General features: G+C 39.7%; 1 protein-coding gene across 1 annotated transcript in view; it reads left to right on the top strand.

Moving 5' to 3' along the window:
• Nucleotides 1–20,952, top strand: part of EXOC4 (exocyst complex component 4) — a 370,959-nt gene that overhangs the window by 13,771 nt on the left and 336,236 nt on the right. The window contains exons 2-3 of the mRNA XM_085299740.1: nt 7,692–7,881; nt 11,217–11,411. Coding sequence (XP_085155866.1) covers nt 7,692–7,881; nt 11,217–11,411 — 385 coding nt within the window. The remainder of the gene's footprint in view (nt 1–7,691; nt 7,882–11,216; nt 11,412–20,952) is intronic.

Genomic DNA, 20,952 nt, shown 5'->3' on the forward strand with positions numbered 1-20,952 from the left:
AGGTAAAATGAGGACATAGCCAATTTAATAGAGTAACCTGAGAAGAACATCAGCAGAATGGTCTTAGGGGTGACTGTGAACCACAGTTCAACATGGTGAGTGTGAGTAAGTACTCATACTTTTTGCAGCTACGTTGCAGAAATTGGTATGTTACAGACATGATAGAAAAGAATGTAAAATGTTAATCTTCTTTTCCACCAGAGAGCAGATTAAAAAAAAAAGTCTAGAAAAGGCATTCTTAGTTTTATGTTATGCTTATTATGCTCTTTTTGGGCGTTTTGGCTTGAAACAGCTTCATTTTGTCTTACTTACATATTGCCATTCATAAGCATTTAAAAAAATAGCTTAGCCTTTCTCTGAGTGCTCTTTGACAGTTCTGAAGTACGTGACCACAGGATGGATCACTTGTGTACTCCTCTTTTGTTCCTCAACCATTAATCCAGATTCCTGTAATTGTTGGAAATAACCAGGCCCTAAAACAAAAAAACTTATCCTTCTGAAGCTTCATGGTTTTTCAGTAAAGGAAATAAGAAAGTGGCCTCTGATGTTGTTTTTATTTCCCCCATCCATAATATCTTGGATGTGACTATCTATGGATAGCCTTTATAGATAAAATACGGATATCTATAGATAGATAGCTATACCTAGATAGAGTATATAGATATAACCTATCTATAAAGAAATTATGTATAGATATTTAAGGCTAACTCATGCTGGTGTGTGTGTAGGGGGAAACTTGTTAGGCTTGAATTTTTTGTTACACAAAGAATTACTTAAAACTTTTGGCATAGTAAGTGGTCCCTTAATGTTTTAAATTGGAAGAGAGTAAAAGGCCCTAAATTTAGCTAAATTCTCTGGGCAGAATGGATATGATATTTTTAGTGATACTTGTTCCTACAGTGTTTTTTCCGCAAACAGGTAATTACAGAAAACTACAGATTCTCACTACAGGCGTTAAGTCTAGGAACATTTCCCAGCTACCTCACCCAATAGAGCCAACTGGAAATGTTGGAACATTGCAGTCGACTGAGTCTGAAACTTCCACTGGGTTCAAGTTAGGCAGCAGTCTTGCAGGTTAGGGTCAAAGCCTGGAAAAATATTTGAGAGTCTGTTAATAGTGGTCTTGTCCTTGTGAGTGCAAGTGTGTGGTATACACGAAGCAGTATTTCACCGCAGTCTGTACGTCTTCCCTTCTCCCAGCTCCTGCTGTCGGGCAGTACGGTAGTTCAACCTGGAATTCTGCAAGAGTGAAACACTGCTTTGGTGGTCTTGCAGGTTTGCAGGCTGAAATGTCCTCGTAAGATGGAGAAGCACTGTGCTGTCACTCTGTATTTAGGTGTACGAACACAGGAGACCATTAATACTGCAGGCTCCCCCAAAGTATCACTCAGCTTTAGGTGGTCTAAATTACTGCACTCCTCCTGAGGATGTGAAGAAGAAGCGATACCCTACTGAGGCATATTAAATGGTTCATATAGCTGAACAGTTTGTCTCCAACTTTCTGTTAGAGAGAGGATGCAGACCTGGCCACCTGGTGTCCAGTCCCTCTGTATTTCCCTAATTCCCAAAGTGGGCTATTTATTTATTTATTTATTTATTGCTGAATCTGCTGTTGCGATGAACCTCCACAAACTCTTGCAGCACCAAGTTCCAGGATCTCACTGCCCCTAGTATGAGGAAGTACTTGCTTTATACCTTTTAAAACTGATCTCCTATTAGTTTTCACAAGTGCCGCTAGTTCTGGTGCTGCATGATTGGGCGAAGAACTGGTTTGCGTTTATATTAATCTCCTTTCTGGCTTCTGCAAACCTCAATCATGTCCCATTAGCCTTTTCCAGAATGGTGATTCTGAGCCTTCTCGGTATCTCCTCAGAGAACAACTACTTCATCTCCTTGGTTGTTTTCAGTTGTCTTTCTGCAAGATACCAGAACAGGACACGTTACCCAAGATATAGGCATAGTAGGGTTTATACCAAAGGTGGTCCCTTTGTCTCATTCTCAGCATCCTTTCTGATGACAACCAACTTAAAAAAAACTTGTGCCAATACACACTAGACTACCCTGCATATCTGTCGGGAACATGAAGCAGGATATTATGTCTCTTCGGGTATTAAAAAAAAAAAAAAATCTAGGCTATTATTGTGTACTGGACTAATGTTTGCAGAGAACTGTAAATGCAGAAAAAGACTGTGGCAGCCACATTCGCAACTTAAGCGTGCAGCTAAGGTTCCTAAAATGAGGTTAGATGGAGTTGGACTTTGATCCGTCTGTGTTTCTATTACTGTTCTTTACTATGCATAAGTAATGTTTTCATGCTGCTACTGGCTGTGTTATGGATTTGGGATGAGGTCTTCGGAGTTTAGATGGTACTTGAGGTGTGTAATGCTCACCAAAATGGGCTGCCTGTTGGCTCTAAAGCTTGTTGATTCTGTTGAAGATGACAGCAAATATATACTGAGTGTCTAAGCAGAAAAGTAACAAAATGACAACTGAAACTAATACATTTAATTGTGATTATATAGTTTTGATAGGAATGAGCTTGTAGCATCTCTCAAAGGCCTCTGACTAACAGCTATGCTACCCTACTCTTGTTTTGACACATTTTGTGGTTTCTGAAGTATGAGTCCAGTTGTGACCTCTATTTTTTGGCTGTGCAAACATCTTAGTGGTTTTAGAAAATAGTATTTTTTTTCCTGTAGCGAGCAATTTAAGTTCAATTGCAAGGTCAAAAGCAACTGAGCAGCACAGTTTAAACCTACCTAAAAATATGAATATGACTGGAATTTGTTAGAAAGCCTAAGTTGGGTAGGAACTTGCTGGAGCATTAGAAATGTTGGCGATGTTCTCTGACACTGCAATGTCTTAGTCTTGCAGAAAAACCTTTAGCTTTTGTAACAAACTCCTGCCATTCTGGATGAGTAAGTAAATGTTGGACAGCTTTGGTAGATCAAGAATTTTAAACTTTTAATGTTCTTTTAATTGCACTAAAAACTTTTCTAGTCCATGATATAGGCCAATTTGGTTCAGCCTCCATATTGTCTGTACTGATCCATGATTCTTCTGCAATCCATAACTTGAGTTACAGAGAATCGATGTTTTCATTAACTACTGAGACAAGCAATATCATTCAGTTTCAAACCCAAACAATATATCAGTTCCCAGAAAGGAAATACATTAATGTCTAGCGTGTAACTGTGTTGAAGAAAATTCTTTGGGCAAAGATAAGCACTTCTTCACAAATACAGCATGTTCATCTGCAAGAACTCTTAATGGAGTAAGAGTTACTGTTGAACAAACTATTTCACTTGCTTTCTGTTCATCTGTTACAGAATGAACGCAAATTTCACCATAGAATCACAGAATCAGTAAGGTTGGAAGGGACCTCTGGAGATCATCTAGACCAACACCCCTGCTCAGCAGGGTCACCTACAGCATGGTAGACAGGGCTGCATCCAGGCGGGCCTTGAAGATCTCCACAGAAGGAGACTCCACAACCTCTCTGGGCAACCTGTGCCAGTGCTCCGTCACTCTCACAGGGAAGAAATTCCCCCTCACGCTCAGGCAGAACTTCCTGTGCTTCAATTTCTGCCCATTGCCTCTTGTCCTGTCACATGGGACAACTGAAAAGAGTTTGTTCCCATCCCCTTGACACCCTCCCTTCAGGTACTTGCACATGTTGATAAGATCCCCCCTCAGTCTTCTCTTCCCCAGGCTGAAGAGGCCCAGCTCTCACAGCCGTTCCTCATAGGGCAGATGCTCCAGCCCTCTGATCATCTTTGTAGCCCTACACTGGACTCTCTCCAGTAGCTCCATGTCTCTGTTGGACTGGGGAGCCCAGAACTGGACACAGGACTCGAGATGAGGCCTCCCCAGGGCTGAGGAGAGGGGCAGGATCACCTCCCTCAACCTGCTGGCAACACTCTTCCCAATGCACCCCAGGAGACCATTGGCCTTCCTGGCCACAAGGGCACATTGCTGGCTCATGGTCAGCTTGTCATCCACCAGCACTCCCAGATCCTTCTCTGCAGAGCTGCTCTCCAGAAGCTCAGCCCCCACCTTGTACTGGTGCCTAGGGTTATTTCTCCCTAGGTGCAGGACCCTGCCCTTGCCCTTGTTGACCCTCAGGAGGTTCCTCTCCACCCAGCTCTCCAGCCTGTCCAGGTCTCTCTGAATGGCAGCACAGCCCTTAGGTGTGTTAGCCACTCCTCCCAGCTTGGGATCACCAGCAAACTTGCTGAGGAGGCACTCTGTCCCCTCATCCAGGTCATTGATGAGTAAGTTGGAACAGGCTTGGACCCAGTACTGAGCCCTGGGGGAGAATCCATCTCCCACAAGTACTGTATGTTTAATGTTGTGTTGCATTAACTCTATGCTTTGTTTTGCTTTCTAACACATTTCATGCATAACTTTCCATGAGAAGTGCTTGCATGACCTCTGCTAACACAGTTTTGGAGTGTTTCAGTAATACTGTATGTAAGCGCAGCTTGCTTGTTTGAGCAAGGAGCAGTTATTTCCCAGGTGAAAAAGAGAAACTGGGGCACAAGGACACAGGTCTGTCTCCTTAGCCTGTTCTGTTGAAATACAGACATCTTTACATTAGCTTAGGCAGAATCTAGGACTCGGTAGTCTCTAGAAGCTCTATGTAACTCATGCTGTAGTCTTCAGATAGCGCTTACAGCACCCTTACGTTACAGACTGCTGTGTCAGAAGTCTGTGGTAGATCAGAGGCTTTAATCTAGATTTCTTAATGCCAGGCTTGTTTTCTAACTGCTGTACCGCTGTTCTTATTTTCTTTACGAATCCTTTTTGCATGATATTAAAGTTCTTAACATACAGTACGTAGCAAGAAAAATACCTTTTTTATAGAAACCTGATTTAAGACACAACTAAGACTTTTAGGGGAATAAAAGAGTAATATAATGACAATAGAAAGCATTCTCATTTCTCTAGCGATTATGAACATGACATTTAAATCCTGTAAGTTTTGTGCCCTGCAGGAAGATGCAGTGTCAGTCTCAGAGGTCTGGATGGGGTCTCAGTACTGTAACGTTCTTCATACCAGAAGACAGGCGCGCTCACATCCCTGTAAAATGGGTGGTATTTGGGAGCGGGCAGGACCAAATGAGGAGCTTATCCTGATAATATGTGGCACAGCAGAAGAAAGAAGATCTCTTCTCCTCATCTCCATGTGCTATCTGTTAAGACCTCCTGCCACTGCTAAATGAAAGTGAAAGGGAGTGTGAAAATTGCTCAATATAAAGCACAGAACTGCAGAATAGTAAGTGTTGGCATGGGCTCTGGAGATCGTCTGGTCTGACCCAAACCCGCTGCTCAACAGGGTCAGCTAGAGCAGGTTGCCCGGGAAATACGACCCGTGGGTGCTTTGTCCTGTTTCAGGATGTCTCGTGGCTTTAATTCCTCTGTCCTCCTTCGCAGTTGAGTAGGACAAGTGTCCTCCTATCTTGCCATGTTCCATATGGTAGTACAGATTTCTCTGCTCATTTGAGTGTTCTTAGCTGCTCTTTTGGGGATCATGATCCTCTGTGAAATGGCACTTTTTTTTGTTTTGAAGATGGAGCCCTTGAGTAGGTGGTACAGCCTGCTGCTTTCCTCTGAGGGGAGGAATGGAGATGAACTGGAAGGTTTGGTTACCTCTCTATTACTTTTCTGAGAGAGGAGGAGCGTTTCTTGTGCGTGTGTGTAGATTTTTGTTTTTATTTATTTGAGAACAGCTTTTGCACTTGTTCTTACTGCTTTCCATACGGTATTTTCAAAATTCAGTAAACTATAAAATATCAGCCTTTCTTATGTCCCGCTTGTTGTCAGTGAAGATGCTCTTAACTAAAACCATGAAGAAATATGTTTCTATCCTTTGTTTTATTTTTCAGTGATGTGCAAGTAATTATCTCCTACCTTCTAATCTTTACTGTAGATGACAAGTGACAGTTACTCCAAGGAAACTTCACATTTTCTTACCTCCATGACTTCTGGAGATATTATTTTTAGCTTGACTGGACCTCATTGCTTTAATGAGTCCAAACTGAAAGCCAAATTTTATGGTAGTGGAGAGTAGCCATCATGTTCAGCCGTGTTCTTTGTCGTCTTTAAACTGTTTAACCTGCTGCACTCAAAAGCTTAGTAAATCCAGAAGAAAATCAAGAAGTTCGGTCTTACTCTTGGGCTGTGGCTTTTTCTTTTTCTTATTTTTTCACACTGTTTTTAGGATGGGGACAATGGCTATTATAGTGTTTACTATTTATTATTATTCACTAAGTGGAGCATGCATGCTATCTAAGATGATGCTTAAGTTCAACTTCGTAAAACCTGTGGTCTACACTTGTGTAATTTTAAGTGAATTAATATTCTTTGCGTGTTTGTACTCTGCAGGATGTATTTTTGAAGACCTCTCACTTTCTGAAACTAGATGTTCAGGACTTGTTTGAAAGTTGGGATTGTTTTTTGTTTCTCAAGCATACAATCCAGTTTGTATGGAGTGTTTTTTTTTTTTTTTCTGTTGTGATTTCCTCACCATATGTTCGTTAAAGTCAATGAAAAGTTGTCGGTAGAGCTACAGAATATGTCTGTGCTGATTTTTAAGGTTCCAGCATAGCAGTGTTTGTGTTGTAACTGCAATAAGTGATCCTGAATAATATTTTTCACTTCTTTTTATCATGAATTTTTGTACTGCTGATTTAAAACAAAACCTGTGTGGCCCATAGCTACCATTCTCATAGATAAAGGAAGAGGAGGATTCAAGATGACTTTTTTCTTCATCAAAACAGCTTTTGTGTACTGTTAACTGTGGGAGAGGATAAAATGTCTTTCTGACTGTTGATCCTGGGCCATTCCTCCAGATGTTCCAGCTCTGGGCTTCAGGATTCCATGGATGGGTCAAGAGAGGAGAGGAGGAGAGAGCAAGAAAGAGGAATATAGCATTAATCCTTAAGTAAATCTGAGAAATCAGCGGTAGTACTAGGAGATGTTTCTTTCCCACGAGTTTCGCTGAATTTCTAACAGCTATGTCAGAATCCCCAACTTCATTGATTTAAAACAAAACAAAACAAAAAACCCCAGGCCACAAAGTATACCTTGAGTCAGATGATCTTACTCAGAGTGTGTTTAAAAAAAAAATGGGGAAATGTGATACTAGTGGCATCTTGGAAAGCAGATTGGTTGTTGGAAGGAATGAATGTGGTTTTACTGGATTTTCCTATGTACCTGCGCTATTCCTGGTGTGCTTTTAGTAGGTAAGTAGTAGTAACTGCAGTACTCCTCTAATACTTGCAGTGGTGTCTCAGTCTAAAATAGAATTTTTTCTTTATAGTTCTTTGTAATAAATCAGGAGATAGGTTTCAGGTGTTAAAGAGTGCCCATATTAATGACTGTCCAGAAAAACAGTAGCTAATAGATAACTTTTATTAAATCCGGTGGTATAGTGAAAAAGCTCTGAAACATTTGAAAACCAGCAAAGCAATGAAATGTAATACATCTAATTTTGGGGTTTCTTTCTTGAATTGTATTCTTCTCTACTAAACATTAAACAGACATGTTTGCCAGAAGTAAGCTTCACTCAGTGAAGACTAATAATAGTGTCTGGTTTCTGGTTAGTATTGTATTGTTTTAAGCAAAGACTTCCTGTCCTTATAGGTAATTTCAAAATATTCCAGTTTTTGTAATCTCTATGTCCTTAGGACTCTCTCTACCAGTGATGATGTTGAGGACCGAGAGACTGAGAAAGGCCGTCTGGAAGAAGCTTATGAGAAGTGTGACCGGGATTTGGATGAGCTCATTGTCCAGCACTATACGGAGCTCACCACTGCTATCCGCACCTACCAGAGCATCACAGAGCGCATCACCAATTCGCGCAACAAGATCAAGCAGGTAAAGACCAATTTTTGTTTGTGTTGCTGTGTTTGCATCTGGTGCCTGGGTACTTTTCTCTCTACCAGCGTAGGTAGGGTGAACTTCAGGTGCAATTCTTGCATCTTTTCCCTGCCTTTTTTCCTTTTACTGGTAGTGTAATATTGTAAGTGCACATTTTAAGCTGCATTTCTCTCTTCCTCTTTACCAGATACTTACTATCAACCTGAACTGAACTAAAAATTGAATTGAGAAAGCACTGTTAGCCACCAGCTATGAACCAGGCCTGCTTTTCGCATCCATTTGTGACGTGGCTAGGAGCAGACCATCTGGTCCTAAAACAGTGGTGCCAGGCTATGTCTAATTGGCAACATACTTTCCATAGGATCTCTCTCCTTGTTTGAGAGTGCAAGTAATTAATAAGAAGAATGTGCGGTGGATATGAAGAGCAAAGCTTTGTTACCCTCTGTTCATTTAATGTCTGGGCATGTTGCCCCTGATATTTGAAGTCTAAGGGCTGCTAACCTAACACCTTTTCATTTCATCTGTTCAAGTCTTTATGTATTGGCCTCCAAATATCTCCTAAACAGATAGTCTGGGTGACTCATCAGCTTGCTTTTTACAGAGAATATGGATTTTGGTGCTATTTCCATACTCGATTCTGTTGTGTGGCTGTGCATGAACTCTGTGCCACTATATCTTTCTATCTTTTGAGTGCTCACACTTGAGTAGTGTGCCAATGAATAACTCTGCTGCTCTTTGTTGTGGACTTATTCCATCTGCTCTCTCTCTCTGCAGTTCTGATAAATGCAGCAATAGATTAGTTCTCTTGTCTCCTGTTTGTCGTTTACTTCCTCTGTGATTTGGTATACCTAAACTTTGCAAACCAGGTACAAAAATTATCCCCCACCCCCACCCCAGCTCTGTGCTTTAGGAGTAGTAGGCTGCAACCTTTCTGGGGCTGTGTGCTGATCCATCTGCCTTTTAAAATTCATTTAGCATTTTCAAAAGAGATCGAGACCATTCTGATGCTTACCAAGAATAAGGGTTCATTTTAGGATTTATGTACGAAGCTCAGCATTTTGAAAGCAGAGATCAATTGCAGTAAATTTGAAATAAACTGTAGCCTGTAATCCATTTTCACCCAGTATATGAAGCTTTGCAGAGGTCAAAACAACGTATAGAGATGTAACCTTTTTGTCTCACCTAGAAGAATGACTAAGGGTGAAGGACCTTTTGATATTTAAGTTTTCTTATTAGTTTTATTCGATGTACCTTGAAGTAACTTTGACCTAATCTCACGGGAGGCACCAGATCTGACTTGTCATCAATCTGTATTACACGAACAGAGTTCCTTTTGATGGTCCCCTCTTGTGGAAGGCGGGTGATCACGTAAGCATTAGCTTGGATGAGGAATCACTTCTGCAGAAATGACAGATAGTCCGGATTCCTCTATGTATCTGCATTTTCTTTGTATTCAGTTCTTGTATATATTCTTGTTGTGAAAGCCTTGCTGAGGTATTACCATTGTAAAACTGAGTTATTGAGGAGAAACAACTGGGCCTGCCAAAGGGTGGTTATTTCCTGAAGACTTACCGTTCAGTCCTTTCCCCCGCTCCCTAATGTGGATATAGTTGATCTTCTTTCCTGAGCTGCTTTCTAGTTCTGTGACTGTATGGGTTTTCTACTTGTTCTATCTGAAACAAAAATACTTCTTTTCTGTCAGTGTTGATGTCCCTAATCTAGAAAAATACTGTTTTTTTTTTCTTTTTTTTCCCCCATAGTCAATTATCAACAGGTAGAAATGAAGAATACCGAGTTAGTCAAAACCAACCTTTGGGTCACCCATCCATTTTGCCTTAGGGAAACATTTCATTCCCGTGCAGGGATGACTTTGTCTTGCGGACCAAATTTTGCACTTTGTAACAGCAGTCAGCTGATGATGTACTGGGTCAGTGAAGTATTTTAAAATAAGATATAGAATGTGGCTTAAGTCTGAAACACGCTTTATGGTTTTTAGGTTGCTTCTGCTTTTGTAGCAAGTTATGTCACTCCTGCTTTGGCTTTTCTGTTGGCTGAGGACTTGCTGAGGTTTTTCTTTTGAGAAAGATATTTCAGAATGTAATGTTATTGCACTGAAATCTTAGTCTCTTCTGAGTCTTGATGGAGTCTGGCTTACGAAGTTACTGTTAATCACCAGTTATCTGTGTATTGGTCTCTGTATGTGTTTTGGCACTTTTTTTTGTAAAATGCCTTTAGATGAACAAGGGAGGAGAGCGTGCAGCCAGAGTAGGGCTTAAGTGCTTGGAAGACTCATTATTTAAAAATAAACTGAAGAGCCTACTTCTCTGAGTCTCTCTTCATGTGTAATTCAGTGAGAGTTCAGCCTGACAAAAGGTTAGACCCTAAGTATTCATAACCTATCACAAAAACAAGAGTAGCGTGAAAGCAATGTGTGGAGCTTGAATGTTGTTAATTGCTTTCATATTTTAATATGTGATTATTGATTTGCATTATGCAAGAAAAGCTAGGTTGCACGGACCTTCTCGTAAGATATTTGGAGAACCTGGAAGCAGGAAATGTAGGCTGTAGATCTGATCAGAGAGAATGGTGAAGAAAAGCTCTCTGCTTCTCATTAGGAGTGGGATGGACTGATATGGACTTGTCCCCCAGACAAGCAGCTGACAAAGGATGGCAAGGAGACTGAACGGCAAACACCAAGCTGTTTCTCTGAATGCTGTGATGGCTTTGATGTGTGACGGGAATGCTGAGATGAACTGTATCTTAACTGCTGTTTGTTCCACTGAAACCGTATCTCATGCAAACAAAATTGGCATTGCTTGAGGTACTAGAAAATGGTTACAATGTTGGATAGTCAGGTTTCATAAAATGAATGCAAAACTTGGAGAAAGGGCTAGGAGACATGCCACAGGATTTAACAGGCAGATGGAAAATGTTTACAACAGAAAAGTTAGCAATGGCTTATTTGCTTTTGCTGAGCAGGATTCTTGCTGTATACCTAAGTACCGAACTGATTGTTAGAAAAGCTGCAAATAAGTCTTTGGTCATGGTTAGTAGGATCATACATTTGTTCACGTTACAATACTTCAGTTAAATTTTCACTAGCAGTCTGAACTTATACTAAAATTCATCTCATTTTGAAAGCAGTTCCTGTTTGTGTGTACTATATCACTACTTCTAGGTAAAGGAATAACCAGACACTTTGTTTGGATTTGATTATTGCCTTGTACTGTTTTGAAATTCCTAAAAAAGTGAATATGGGAATGGGCTGATTTGTGTTACAGGCTCCAGTACAAAGGACTGTTTTAATTAATGTTTTGATGTGTTGCTTGTAGGTGAAGGAGAATCTACTATCATGCAAGATGCTGCTGCATTGCAAGCGGGATGAGTTGCGCAAGTTGTGGATTGAGGGGATCGAGCACAAGCATGTCCTCAATTTGCTGGATGAGATAGAGAACATCAAGCAAGTGCCCCAGAAGCTGGAACAGTGCATGGCCAGCAAGCACTACCTCAATGCAACAGACATGCTGGTAGGATGTGGTACCTCATGCTGGGCAGCTGCCCACCAGAAACACACTGGTCAGCTGTCTGATCGTCTACAGGCAGATATGCTGTCTGTGGTTTTTTATCATTTGTTTTTTTTTCCTGCTGAGTTTGTCTTCTATATCTTGTTCTATCACTTGTTGCTTTCTTGTTTTGGAATTTCCACTTATGCTTTCCTTTTGCTTTCCTTTTGTCCTTCCTGACATGAATTTGGGGTCAGCGTATCTGATTCTGTTATTTCTTGTCTTCTACTTTCAAAGCTGTCTTCACAGTTATGGAAAGCATCAGGATAAGTAAACAAATGTAGTTCTGCACCCGTTTGGCGTGCACATGGGATTTCTTCCTGCTTTTGCAACCTGGTATTTCTCTCTCTACTGACTTTCTGTGAACTTTTTTCTGATCTCTCTACTCCTTTCTAAACATCTTGAAGTCTCTTGAACAGATTTTTACGCTAATGTCATCTGAACTGACTGTCCTTTATTTAAAATGATTTTGCCAGATACCTGTTTCTATCATCTTCTTTCTCTGTATCTTAGCAATTGCCTCATAACCAATTCACTTTGATGTGGAAGAACTATCCCATTTCTCTTCTATTTCATCTTTCGTCATGCACTCACAACTTTGGTCAACTATTCAGAAGGAGACTTTTTTTTTTTTTTTTTTCCCCCTCACCACTCGGGTATGTTTACCTCTCCTTCCTTTCCTCTATTTACTTTACCAGGATTCTTGATCATTTCTTGATATTTCCAGTTCCCTTTTCTCATCTTCTTTTTCCTTCTCTTCAAGTGTTTTCTCATGTTTTCTTTATTTTCATTTCTTTTACAGCATACTCTTCAATTCCAGTCTTGTGTTGAAGGGAAAAGTTTCATAAAGTTCTCTAACAACTGCTCTTTTCTTTGTCGTGTTCTGAACTCACCAAAAATGCTTCCTCACCAGACTTTAGTCTTTTCCTTCCTAAAACTGACTTCTACCAGTAACTAAAACCTTTTGAAAGTTGAGGCAAAAGGGATATATTTAATATTCTTCTTTATTTTTGCTGGAGAGTGCCTTGAAGGAAATCTTTTCATTGCATTCATTTTTTTTATTGTTGTCAACTTCTGTCCTTTGTATTTCTATGCCTCTTCTCTTCTTTTTAACAAGTCATTATTCAGCAAGATCAAGAGCTGGAAATCTTAGTGTTGTCATTCCTAGGGCAAAAACTTTCCCTTAATTTCCTTCTTTCTGGCTTCTCTCATTTTACCTTAAATGTGACTTTCTAAAACTTGATTTTTCACAATTTCCTTTGAAACATCTTTAGCAGCTTGATGTCAGTCTCATCAATCCCTTTCTGTGATGGCCTAAGTAACCCCGTGTGGATTTTTTTGTTGCTGTCTCTCGCCTGATTTCAGTCTTTCTTCACCTACCTGTTTTTTTTTCCCTATTGCTCATGTTCTTTTTTTTTTTTTTTTTTTTTTTTTTTTTTTTTTTTTTTTTTTTTTGTTATGCTATATTTGTTTCAAAAATCTTTCTGTGATCTAGTCACAGTATTCCCTTTCTTCCTTTTAAAAGTTATCTTCCAGGAGCCTTCTCAATCTTATTCTTCTTAGATTCTTGCTTTCCTTCTAGTTAGAACTATTGTCTTAAATCTCCCACCTTATTCTAAGCTTTCTGGGATGGGTAATGTATCCATTTCAATTGTGTAATGGATAGTGGAATTTTATGATACTTTGTAAAATGTAATTTAAGACCCATTAGAATTACTGAAAACTGATCATCAATGCACTGACTAAGTATATATGAGAAGAGTGAAGCTAAGTTATGCCAAGACTCTTGTCAGTTTTTGATATAGAAAATTGGAGCAAGTGTTAGTCTGAGGTTTTCAATTAAGAGAGGTGAAGAAGTAGATGTAAATTAAAGGTGTTTAGTGTTGGGGGAAAAACAGTATTCAGAATTAACAGTAATATCAGTCCACATGTTAACCAGATGGTGCTTCCTTTCACTGATGGACTTTAATCAGCATGCTGAAGAGCTAGTTTGTTCTCCTATAAAGAATGGTTGAAGAAAGGCCAAGTATTCTGATTTAGCAGTGGGGGGTTTTTTGAAAAATTTCAGAAGAAAATTCGAGAGAAATAATTCCCTTTATATCTGGATTATAGAATGTTATTGTCAGAAGTGGAATAACAATACTTAGCAACTCTCAAATAATATGTTTTAGAAGTGGCTTGCAAAATATAAACTGCTTTTTATCTCCTGGTATGAGCAGAGTGTGGTAGAGTGTGTGTGCGTGTGTAAAATGGGTGCACATGTATAGAGAGGGAGAAGTATAGATAAGTTTACCTAAGACCAACATTAATCCTCACTAAAGTACAGACTTCTGTAGGATACTATGTGTTTTTTTTTCTCCAGAATGGATTATCTGTTGTAAGAAATGAAATAACAATGATGTAAAAAGTTGCTGTTCATTTTTTTTAATCAAAAAATGCAGAGAAACCTTTAGTGAAGATTGGTCATGTTATTTCAGCCATTCATTGACACTTGCAATTCTCGTTTGAAGACAAGTGCAGCAGTAACTTACCCATGTTTGGAGCTTTTTAATGGACAAAATTTGCTGCGGGCTCACTGGCTCTTGCTGTCTTCTGCTAACATTGCCTCTGCAATACCGTGGTGCTGCAATCACTCACTGGCTGCAGGATAATTCCTCTCTCCTTCTATATGCTATGAACATTGTGTAAAATAATTCTTAAACTGTCGGGGATGCAGGGTGTTTATAGCTCTCTTTGTCCTTTTGTTTTCTTCCTCAAGGTAAACAGCTGCTCGTGGCTTATAAAAAGCCCAAAGTGATCTGACAAGGAGCTTGTATCCCTCACATTGAAATTGGAGTGCTGATTAATATTGTTGCCTGTAGCTTTGTGATATGTACAGTCTAAATTAGACCTTTGCAGTCATTGTGTTGGGTTGATGCAAGCACACTAATGGCATAATTTCTGGTTGCTGCATCGCATTTCTGTAGTCTGTTCTTTGTATTCTACCCACATTAATTGAAGTAATTTTGCCACTGAAGCGTGTTTCAAACCTCTGCATTTAAATTGAAATTTTAATTCCCTTATTGTTTGGAAAAGACAGCTGAAGATGGCTTGTTACAGGTTTCATTATCACTCAAAACACTCCAGCTGCTGGTTCTAATGTGCAATGACTGAGTAATGCTGGAAAGAATTATTAATATAAGAATGGCAGCTTTTCCCAGTGATATGAACAAGATGCAAAGGTATTTTCTGACAGCTTATGTTTGTATGAAGTTAAAAATTTAAGTGGCTGAGTTTTTTGTTGTTTCTGATTCAGTATCCACCTGGAATAGAACAGATCAGCTTTGAATATGATCTGTTTAAGATCTGGTATCTTTATAATATGCATTACTGTTAAGTAGGGCCAATAGGATCATTTTTGCTGTCCTGTAATTGCAGCTTACAGAATCTGTGATTAAAAGAATCTAGTTCAAATCTGAATTGTGAATCCTTGGAGAAATTAGAAGGATCCAGAACACATACAACTCCCGTTCAAGACCAAATAATTCTTCGTTAATTTGAACTTTTGTATAACACAGAACATGCTCAGATGCTGTTAGAGGAATTGCAACCCAGAGGAAAGTTCTTGATGAGAAGGCAGTGGGCAGTCCCAAAAAGGGAGAAGAGTAGAGCTGGATGGTAGAGGCAAGTGCGGAGTTCCCTAGCGCTTGGTCTGGAAGCATGAACTTGGTTCCCGGAAGTAAAGAATTGGAACAACTTTGGCCTGATGTTGGAAGAGAAGATGCAGGCTGGCAACACAAGACTCCAGCCAGGCCTGAAACCTGAAGTAGAAGGTGCACGCAGGATGGGCAGCGATGGATGGGGCCAGAAGGAATCCTGCATGGAGAACACAGACTGGTTATGGGCACGCTAACCAAAAGGTTGTCCTGAAGTTTGGCACTCCTGAGTCTGATTCCTTGTTTGTCAGCAAACATCTGGAAAAACCTGTGTCCGGTCTCCCCCAGCGTCGGGTGACGTATTGAAGGGCAGTACTCTGCAGCTAGCAGTTAATTAAACACAGGTAGTGTAGAGGTCTGTGGTGTCGATCTAGCTGTTCTGGCTCTACTGTTGACCCATGAGGTACCCATAGGGAGGAATTAATATTTTCCATTTGTTTAAATAAACTAAGAGATTAAATGCTAAAAACAGTTGAAGGAGGAAATGTTGAATCAAGTAATTAAAGGTCATGTCATACTACAACTACATGAAAATTGCTTAGGCTGCTTTCTTTGCATTTCCTGGCTTTTAAATGTCTAGCTTTGCAATTTTAATGAACTAATATCACTTTGGCAAAATATATAGAGTTTCTTTTTCTTAAAAAAATCTTTTAAATCGAAGAGACCCTGAAGGAAATTCCTGTGAGAGTGGAATTGATTATATCAGGTAATATATAATTAATATATAATTAATTATATCAGGGTAAAGCTGCAGCAATGTATCAACAGGGTAGGAGTGAGGATGGCTGCCATAGCCACTTGCACTTTTTTTTTTTTTTTTTTTTTTNTTTTTTTTTTAAGGAGGAGGGTTAGGAAGCAAAAAATAAGTAGCATAGACCCCTCTGTCTAGTCTTCACTTAAGTTTAAGATCACACTTGGTTCTTTTACGGAGTGAGAGACTGGCATGTTTTTTTTGCTCAAGGGAACATCCTTCTCCTTTACTCTGTGCATGTCTGTGTCCCAAGAAATAAAAAAATTGAAATGGCAGAAATTTTGTCACAGAAATAGACTAGGGAACCCCCCCCAACATCTACTTTTCTTTCTTTTTCAATGTTAAGGATTTCTTTTCTTGATACAAGGAGACCCAAATGTAAGACTGTATTTCTGCTGTTTTGCTTTTTGAAGTGAGTAATGGCTTCAGACTTTTCCTAGAGTTGACCGCTCTGAGCAAATTCGCACTGTTGCCAGTTTGTTTGGTTTCTAAAATGGAGCTGGTGGAGGCTTTTGTGATCACATTTCATTAAAGGTACTCAGCACAGCATCCATCTGTATAGATGATGACCAATTCATCATTTTCAGTTGTGCTGATTCAGTATATTAAAGCATACTACATTCAGCTTTTCTGTTCTTCTGGTGTGATATCTGAATTTTTTCTCAACTGTGTAGACTGCCTTATTAAAATCTGGGTTAATTTTTTGAGGTGTGTTACCTCATTGCCAAATTTAACTGTTACAGCAGGAAGATTCTAGCTTTAGCCAGAGAAGTGAAGCACCTCCAATGTCTACATGTCGAAGCAGATTTGCAAAAAAAGTGTTTTGTTTTTACCTGCAGAGATTTACAGCACAACTGGGCTATGAGGTGAGACTTAGTGGATGAGAACATGGTCAGAGGTAGCAGGCCTTTTGTTAGGCAGAAATACCGTGCAAAAACGATCGTAAAGCTGTGGAGATGCTCCGAAGGGAGAAGGTGGCATAGGCAGAGGAAACACAGACGAGAAATTAATCACAGATAAGGTGTTTTGGAAAGCAGTATATGAGCACAAGGAATTTAACTTGCTGTGGAAAGCAGGAGGGAGTCAAAGGAGTAGGTTAAAAGGTTGAGATGTTTCCCCAGGAGCAAAAATTGGATATTGCCGTGTATGTGCACCACTTGACGCGTATTTGCCCTCTGCTTTCCCATCCCATGATGGAGGTGTCCTGCTCGGTAACGGTGTTTCCTACCTTTCTACGGGTTTTATGCCAATGCTCTGCAGGAGCAGTGGGATGATTAATGTCTTCCCAGATAACATTGGATGTTTGTAATGGTGGGCACAGTTACTGAGGTGAGTTTGGTTTTCTTAACTGGAATGTGACTGTTACCTATTGCTTTCCTCAGCATGGTATTCAGGGTCTTTCAATTCCAAAATACCCTGTAGTGAGTGTATTTCTTACAGTGTAAGTAGTCTGAAATAATGATTTAAAAAAAAAAATGGATTGCAACATGGTTCTCAGTATGCATTTTATTTACTATTTACCTTTCTTTCAGCTTGAACAATGAAAATCAGTAAAAGCAGTTTTTCATTTTGTTTCTGCGTTCTTATTGCAATATGGGGAGTCAAGTACTGCTTTGGGACAGTTTTATATTTTAGAATTAATGTCTTATATGAAAATAAGAGGCTCTTGTTGGTTTGGGATTCTGTAGAAATGTTTTTATTACAAAACTTAAATTTTGGCCTCACCTTAAGGTCTTTTTCATTTGTATTACAAAAACAGTAATATTTTCAGCCCTCTTTTCCTTGAAGTCTTTTTCCAGATAACATTGCATCTTCAGTGTTGACTCTCTTAATTATAAAGAAGCCTTTCAGAAAACAGAATTGAAGGGGTTCTGTCTCATTTTAGACTACACTGGTGTGTGTAAGTTTATGATTAAAGGAGCTGATCTTTTTACTACTTTTTAATGATTGGCAAACCTCACAATTTCTGATAGCTTTATGGATGTGGTACAGCAGAGAAAGAAGGCAGATTTGTTTTCATTAAGTTGATGTACGGATAAGGCATGTTCTAGTGACGAACGCACAGACATGGAAATCGTGAGCTTTCTGCTGTCTCTGCTGCTGATTTCCTTTTGTACGTAACTGAAAATGCTGCACCATTACCCAGACGCTAAGCAGTTGGTTAATATTATTTGTTTGCCTCAAAGGAGCATTGTAAGGCTTAAGTAATTAAGCTTGGGAGGGGAATTAAAGCTCCTTGTATGAAAAGCATTGGTGCTGTAGAGTGTGAGAACATTTTTCACCTTATTGGTCTGTTTTTTTTTTGGTTTTTGTTTTTGTTTTTTTTTTAGTTCTGTTTTCTGATCTTTCTTTTTGAATAAACTTGCTACGCCAGATTTAAAACCATTTGAAAGTTGAGGGTTTCTTTCCCTTTGAAACATCTTACCATTTTTTCCCTTAATGTACTTATCAATAACTTTACCTCATTCTTTTTGTAACGCAGTTTCCATTATCTGAGGCAGTCTATTGCATTAAACTGTTAGTGCCTAATCTTGCTTCATTTGCACCGACACATGCTTGACCTCAGCCCCTCGGCTCTTAGTTAATGCACCAACAAGCACTGATACCTCTCTAGAGTATTATCGTGTGACTGTTAGCTCAGCTAATAACAAGCACTCATTTAAGCTGATGAAAGTTTATTAAATAGGAAAACATGGTGTAAAGAAGGTGGACTCGGAGGTATCTAGCATCTTCCTATGATGAGAGAGAGCTGCAGCTGCGCCACGGACACTGTTCTCAGTGTAAGGGAGAGCCGTCCGTGAAGTTATGATCTGTGCTTTCGGGACTGAGCCTTTCTGCACATTAGGTTTAATCTTTTCACGTTAACTGTGTCTACACTGTCATCAGAAGTTCTTTGCTCGAGGCGATTGCCGGTTCGTGAGGCATCCTCTCCTGGGTGAGCCTTCCAAGCAGCTCCAGAGATTTGTGATTTAGTTCAGACTTGCTTCCTTTTTAATTGATGAACCTAACACTGTTACATAGTGAGATGGCAAATCTCAATCTCGATTATGATGACCTTTATAATAAAGGTACTTTATGGACTTTGTGAAACATTTAAATTTTTCTCACTTTAAATGTCTTCGAATAGAACTCGTGTTTTTTCCAATAATCACTAGTCCTTCTGTGAATCCTTTTTTTGAACTCTGGATTGTACAGACATAATTCTGCCCATGATAAAATACTGGAACACATGCTGAGAGAAACTGTTGAAGATCTAGTGGGTAATGGAACAATATAAAACATAAATCTATCCAGATAAACTTGATTGCGTTTTTAAATGCAACTTTAAAGCTGGTAAATGGTGGGGGAAGAGGTGCAATAAGTTTAGCTTTTTAGTAAAGCTTTTGAAACACTTGGGGTGAGTTTAGCCCAGAAGTTTTACACTGAAGTAGACTGATCTGTGACTGGTGAATTGGCGTAATGCTAGCAAATAACTTCCAAAATGCCTTGATAGAAGAAAAAGGAAGACTTGTGCTGAGCAGCTCGTAAATGACCTAACATAACATGTTAATAAATTAACAGGCGAAGAGGTAAATTAAATGAGGTAAAAATTCCTGTAACAATAGAGAGATGGGACACAGGATGCTCGAAATACTTGACATAGCATCTTGAAAACTACAGAGAGTCGATTTGGGAAACTGCAGGTTTGCAGTAAAGAAAAAAAAAAAGTTCTTATGTTTTACTTCAGTGCATTAGGACCCCGTTGTTTGACTGTCGTTCAGGGAGAGAGAAGACCTTTGGGACAGAAACAGTCTGACTCTTGGAAAAATACGCCTACCTTAATGGCTGTTATCGCTAAATGAGGATGCAGTAAATCAGAGACAAGAAAGAGTGGAAGTAAAAATGGCTTTTCCTTCCACTTTTGATTATTTTTGCAGCTTTTGCAATATCTGCAACCCGTGTCACTAGTCTGTGGCAGTGCTCCGGTGAGATTTTTGTATGAATGGCTGCAGAGGGTGAGGCCCAAGGTCTCCTGGGGCCATTGCTCTCTCTGGTGGAGCCTAAACCGAAGAGCGAGGATAGAGCGCGCGACAGCAGGTCCTCCCCAAGACACTGCGAGCTGCCAGCTGCCGGCAGAGCCGATGCCTTTTGGGTTGAATAGTGCTCGGAAGATTTTTTTTTTTTTTTTTTCTTCTTGAATTTGTCCTCTTGCTTTTAGAACCAGTTTAAGCTTTTGACTTTACCGGTGTCCTTTGGCGACGAGCTTTGCAGCTGATCTATCTGCTGTGCTGCTTGTAGATGATATTAGATCTTGGATTTGCTAATTTTAGTTGGTGGCACTGGAGCTCTTGGGGGATCGCGGTGTGCAACCCTCGCAGGTACCGGGGCAGTACGTCTCACTTCCATCAGGGTGTCATCAAATGGAAAACAGCTCGGACAGATCTGTGTTGCAGATACACGCTGACTTTCTGGTTTTGGGAAAGTCCTTCAACCATATTCCTGCTGGGATCGTTCACGTCTGGCGTTCAAGCCCAAGTGAGCGGTTGGGTAATCCTCTGCAGTGGTTTTTAGCCGCTCTGTTCCTCACGCGCTGCTTTGGGTTTCAGTGCTGCATTGCTAGGAAGGCATTGATGAATCGCAGCAAGCAGAGAAGGAAGTAAAGTGATTGATGGATGACAGGACTAAGAAAAGCTGAAAGAACTAAATTTATGAGGCTGGGCTAAAGGACAGCAAGTGAGGAACATAATTCTATAAATACTTTAAAATTTGTAAAGGAAAGTAATATGTTAGAGCAGGTCATTGCTGTTTATATAAGCGCGTAGGAAAAATAGAGGACGATTGCACTTTCCGTTAACGTGCTTATAACAGGTTTGTTTCAGTGTTTTCATAAGGCAGGAGCAGACTCTAATCAATAAAAGATTAAAAAAAAAGTATAATGCATACAGTAATTAAAGCAATACTTCAAGGTATGGAAATTGCTCCATCATCTGGTAGATCTCCTCCGTATTTGTATCTTATAACACTGAAATTTCTAAAGAAAAGGCAAGGCCGGAGGGCTCAGGTTGATTGATTTAGAAGG

The sequence above is a fragment of the Rhea americana genome, unplaced genomic scaffold, assembly GCF_003343005.1.
Source record: "Rhea americana isolate MKP2758 unplaced genomic scaffold, rheAme1 scaffold_1, whole genome shotgun sequence".
In the NCBI taxonomy this organism is placed as follows: Eukaryota; Metazoa; Chordata; class Aves; order Rheiformes; family Rheidae; genus Rhea; species Rhea americana.